Source organism: Plodia interpunctella, chromosome 11, assembly GCF_027563975.2.
Source record: "Plodia interpunctella isolate USDA-ARS_2022_Savannah chromosome 11, ilPloInte3.2, whole genome shotgun sequence".
Lineage (NCBI taxonomy): Eukaryota > Metazoa > Arthropoda > Insecta > Lepidoptera > Pyralidae > Plodia > Plodia interpunctella.
The window spans coordinates 6,677,464-6,683,463 of NC_071304.1; the positions used below are offsets into that span (position 1 = coordinate 6,677,464).

At 33.6% G+C, this 6,000-nt stretch overlaps 1 protein-coding gene across 1 annotated transcript in view; it reads right to left on the reverse strand.

Annotated features, from left to right (window-relative positions):
* The window catches only part of LOC128673773 (cell adhesion molecule Dscam2-like), a 30,517-nt gene extending 24,891 nt beyond the window's left edge, over positions 1–5,626 (reverse strand). Inside the window, exons 1-2 of the mRNA XM_053751859.1 lie at positions 5,448–5,626; positions 2,946–3,162 (exon numbers count right to left, since the gene is read on the reverse strand). Coding sequence (XP_053607834.1) covers positions 2,946–3,162; positions 5,448–5,454 — 224 coding nt within the window. The 5' untranslated portion in view covers positions 5,455–5,626. The remainder of the gene's footprint in view (positions 1–2,945; positions 3,163–5,447) is intronic.
* Positions 5,627–6,000: the final 374 nt, after the last annotated feature.

Here is a 6,000-nt window from a genome sequence, read left to right on the forward strand (position 1 = left end):
GTTTAATTTAATTCGTTTTAATTTTATTAACTTAGTTACATTATTTTTATAGATTAAATGTTAATTGTATGGGAAATATTTTAAAAAATCACTGTCGTTTAATCTTTTATTGCACTTTACCAGAGAGTAATATTTTGTGCATTTGGGGTATATTCTTTTTTACCTAAAAAAATTAGATATTGCGTTTGCATTGTATAGAATCTTGGAAGTAGATGAAGCTTCTAGTGGTTTTATGGATACTATGGTTCAATAAATTAAATATATATATATATATACATATACAACGTAAATTGTAAATAATACTCGTACTTGAACTTGATCTTAAATAGGCTATGCTTCAAAGTAACTAGGTACTTCACGGCAGACACGCCCGCCTCCGAACTTCAAGCCAACAGTGCAATGGAAAAATTGTTACGTGCTGCATGTTGCTCCCGAAGCCAGCAAGTTTAATACTACCTAACTTCATACGTCGATTGTCATTTTGAATATAGATTGACAAATAGAATGAACGGTAAGTCGCTACTATCAAATACATTTGTGAAGAAAGTTATAAAAAAAAACGGTAACACAGTCAAGGAGCGAGCAAATAACGAGTCAGCTGATTTGTTTAAAAGAAAAACACATGTATAACTAATGTAAGAATAAATTTATATTATCTGGTATGATTTTTCAGAGTTTCAAACATGAACAAAGTCGAGAAGTAAGAAGTTAACGAACAGAGTATAAACTATCGATTCTCGAAAGTTGCTACGGAAGTTGGAACACGATTTTATAAAAATACAAAAGCAACATTTCTGGTCATTACGTCTGGCTTCACGAGAACATTAAAAGATTTAAACAATTTCTGACTATAATTAAATCACCAGAATATATACACAAACACACATTTTTTATCATAGTTCGTGTCGTGTTATCGTACTTTGTGTTAATTTAAAAAAAGTATTTTTCTAAATGAGATCATCCAAAACCTAATCCATCCATCCAAAAAACCAAAATCAAGAAAGTTTATCAATAAAACAAAAAAATGTACACAAAATTCTTTCAAATAATACTGAAGTTTCGAGGTTGAGTTTCCTCTTCAATATAGAAAATATGAATCCCGGAAATATAAAATGTAATTACATTTTACTGTGAAGTATCCCTGCTTGTCTCAAGGGATTTTCGGCGACTATTTTTACGCGAATAAATATTTACACGTGAATATTTAACCAACTTCCAACCTTTACCGGCGGTAAATATACATACATCCATATTTACAATTAAGTATATTGATTAACATAACATAAAAAACATGAGTTGCATGTGTGTTTACACAAAATAAACCGGCGTAAAAATATTTATTATTCCAAGACCAGTTACTCTTCCTTGTCCTTGATAATAAATTTATATACCATACGACTTTCACCAATTTGTTAAATTTCCTTATCCAAAAAGCCTCAAGAATTTCTTGTAGATTGTCTATATATATCCAGAAGTAAATAAAATTTATTTTGTATGAAAATACTTTTACACAGATTTAAAATTTACTATTATTTATTATCAATTTGACATTATAATAAATTACATCAAAAGTAATGAATATGACTTTATATAATTTCTGAATGCATGTACATTACATTCCTGAATTTTTGTTCATATTTGTAATTTAATATTGAATGCGCTCACAAACATGCCAACCTGGTTTTTCTTTATCCACAAAATAATAAAAAATATTTGATTTTGAATATAAAACGACAAATACCTTAACATTTATAGGAAAAGTTATCATTGAAAAATAATTATAAAATAAAAATAAAAGGAAAATATTTAATAAAGCCCCGAAATTCCTTGAAAACAATCTCCAATAACTTAGCTAATGAACGGCACACATTCCTGGAATAAAGTCATACGCAGGAATTCAAGTCGGGTTCGCATCGTAAATATCAACTCCGTATCGCTTCCGCGTGAAATATACGCCAAGTTTCGTAGTTTGTAATGCCGTCGCCGCCATTCGGGCCAACTCCACTAGCTCACGATTCACAACTAATCTAAAGATCGATTAGTCGATGAGCGCTGTTTACCCGACTTTCCTCGTGTGTTTCGAAGTTTGTATTTACCTGAACTTGTGGAAGAACAATAGCATAGTCTTCTTAACTCATTACATACTCATCTTATTCGCTTCCACATTTTATAGATCAACCAAATTACATTAGAAGTTTGAGCAAAAAATCTTTAGATTGATATATTTTAAAGATCGTAACTTTGGAGAACAATAATATAATATTGTCATTTAGACTTCGCTTTCGAAATGTGTAATTTCATTCCTCATAATTAGGCATGTCGTGCCGAAGTAGATGAAGATAAAACAGCCAGAGACTTATCTGGAAATTGCCTCTTGATTGACGACGGTTAGACGACGCCGTAATATCACTTGCCCAGAAAATGAGCCAAAAAATGTTGCGCTAAAATATTATAGTGATTACAACATGAGTACGATCGCTTGGTAACATAGATAAAAGAAAAATGCTTGGTAAGTATATTGTGGAGACGTGGAACGTAGTAATAGCTAGTGAAATCATTCCGTCCTTTTTAATGGATCCGAATTTAAAAAGTGACTCATAGTTTGGTCATGTCTGTCTTTATTCCGTATGTTATATGCCTAGCTTAGACACTATTACTCTAGTAAATCTAGTAATTTTGGAGAAATATTCGTATTAATAAAGTAGATATGACTGAAAAAACAAATTGGTTTGAGGTGCATAACTCTGAGTAAGAACACGTCTCCTACTAATTGTCTATCTAAACCATAATCTCTATGCTCACCTCAGTTCAAATTAGTAGACATCTGCAGTCGCAGCAGTTATCTGCGTGTGCGTTGAGCGGAGCTGGCAACAACACGTGCAATGGCGCGGCCGATCTGCAGTTGTGCTTATCACTTGGTTCATGACTTACATATCTTTGCCTACCTTAGTCCAGGTATAGTAGACACAAGCTGTCCCTCAGCGGTGACCCAGTGGACATCAGGCGCGGGATGGCCACTAGCGCGGCAGACTGCATAGGCGCCGCGTGTGGCGGGCCACAGCACGCGCGACGGCGGCTCTGCAGTGAAGTGCGGCCGCTTGTCGCTCGAGCTTGACGCTTGGGCCACCGCTAGTGCGATTAATGCCCGTAAGATCAAACGACCTAGAGGACACAATGTTAATTAATTGCGCTCAGAATTTAAATATTGCTATTTTCTATTATCTACTTGTCTAGGTACTTATTTACAATAGGCTAACAACCTGTCACTATTTCTGAATACCAGTTCTACTGATAAGTGTAGATACAATCTAGATATTTTTAATTTATAAGTTATTTTATACAGTAGTTTAATTTAATATAATTTTAATTATTTAATTGTTAAAATGTTATTGTAATAACTATACAGTTAAACGTAGCTTTCAAATTTTGCAACTCGACATAAGGGATAAAGACGTGATATTGTATCTGTGTGCTAAATACTTATTTATTCAGAAGACAAGAATGTCACAAAAGACTTGTAAAAAGTGACAAGCCTGAATGATATGTTAATACAACAAGAAAAGTAGGTAGTCTAAAAGGATAAAACCTTTTCATTGGCAAATACACATTTTCCCGTAGGTCAGTGGTAACCTATTATAAATGACAATGCTAAATTTAATATTTCCACTCTGTATAATTTACAGTTAGTTTTGTTACACTTTATATATATTTAAGTTTGTTTCGTACGTGTTACAGGCTTAACGGTTCCTACACACGCTCGTTAATCCACCGAGCCACAATCGTCGCATCTGTGTGTCTGTGTCACCAAAACACCGAAATACAATTACTTGGCTTCTCACTGTGCCATAAGGATTTCATTCTCTCTGTTAATCTTGCTTACTCAAATTTAAAAAAGAGCGAACATTTACCATTTTCACCATAGTGTGCACAAGAGTATAGAGGTACTCAGTGGAAAGTAATTGCATTTGTGTGGAGACTAAATAATTATGGTGGCAATAGTTAAGGCTACTAGAAGTATTGTGTAATCTGTGGTTAAGAAAACGAAACGAAATAAGTCTAGACTTGTCTAAAAGAAACCAGCTCGATTCAACCTATAAGTACGCAACTTTATTATAGCTAATAAAGACGTGTACCTATAGATTGGTTACCAGCACAGATGGCTTTATTTTATGCCTTATAAGACAGCTTTTAGGGATCGTATATCATCCATGAAAAATAGAACAATTCAAAAATTTTGCAGCCAAATATAACCACCCCTGTATTATTTTAGCACGGATAACATAAAATGCAACAACAAAACAACTCAAATTCAAAAGTTGCAGTGCACAAAGTGCAGTTAATCGTTATTTTCGAGATTTAGTGGCGTGTCGTTCATAGTGGCCATAACATAAATCACGGTGAGTGGTGTTCCATCGGGCGGCAGTGTATTTACTGCCGCGACCCGCTTTTGAAAATGCCTTCATTAATATTTTTGTTGCTATTTTTTTTATATTGCATACAAATAAAATATTTGCAAATTATATATTTCTCAACACTCCCCTGTAGTGATTTCGGGAAATTCCATTTTAAAATTTCTTGAACCCCACACCTCTCTCATCAGCGGTTAGAGTAAAAACAAAACCATAAAGTTTTGAAGATAAAAGATTCGGCTGTAATTTTAGTCACCAGCCGACTGACGGCAACCCTCTATGGAAATATGTTGTTGCCTATTCGTTAACAAGATTATGTGCCCATTAGCTGCCTCGTAAAAAATCCTCGGGAGGATATGGAGTGGCCCTATTCTAGGGCCACCCACACCCACATATTCTCTTTCTCATCTGAGCGTGTTCCCGGTTCTTCCTCAACCGTTAAGGTTCGAAGCCCACCATGACAACCAACCAACCAAATTTAATTTTTTGCGTATGTAATATTTCCTCGGGTAAGCTATCGTTGAGGGTTTTAGGATTCTTAACTTTTGTGCGTGCAAAATTGAATATTATTAATTCCATGTTCAAAGTTTAAACTGGAGGAATTTTATCTTTTAGTTATATATTTCACTATACCTATTATAGATAATAAGTACCAACAATAGTTTCTGGATTCATATGTAAGTTACATATTTCTATATTTCTAATAATGTAACAATTTTAAGTTATTTACATGATCTTTACAAACTATTATGAAGTGTATATGTATTCTCTTTATCTTAATTTAGCTACTTTGTTTAACTACAGACATTTAAAACTTAATTATAATAGGTTACCGAAAATATAGTTAAAGATAAGGTATAGAAAACTTCGTTATAGAAAATAAATCTAGCAATTCATTTATTTGCATAACGGCTAACGGCTTCAAAACTGGTTAGAAAAAATATTAGATTATCCAGCTAATTATTATATATTATTGTTCAATTTAAGAACAAAAACAATCTTAAATCTAATAGGACTCGGAAAATTCAATCAACTAACCTTCCATAATTCACACTCCGCAATCACCCTCCCAAAAACCGCCAAAATGTGGCATCGCGTCCAATGCACTTTGTTCACACATTTCTAGCATATCAGAAGTTCATTAAGTTCATTGTTCCGATCACGTAAACTTTTCCCTCCGAAGTTCGAAAGCTCAACACGTGGCTCGCCCTCGGAGGCTCGACGCGGACTGACTGGGCGGCGCGCCCGCCCAGCTTCCCTTCAGGGGCTGTTACCAACTTTAATAGAGCAACTTCAATTTATTTAACACTGCCACGGACAACGCGTTGAATCGAAAATAGTTATAAAATGATATCTTTTTACGCTGTTCATGCCACATTTTCTTATTTACATTTTAAGTTTTAAAATTATGTAATCAAATTTCTTGGTTCCACTGCGATACACACTCAAACTAAGTATATGTAAAACTACATTATTTATTTCTTTACATTTATTGACGAAGTGTGTTGCATTTTTTTGTATTATTATGTTAAAGTACAATTGTTAAATAAATGTTTACTTTACAATACGTTAATTATTATACATACATTAA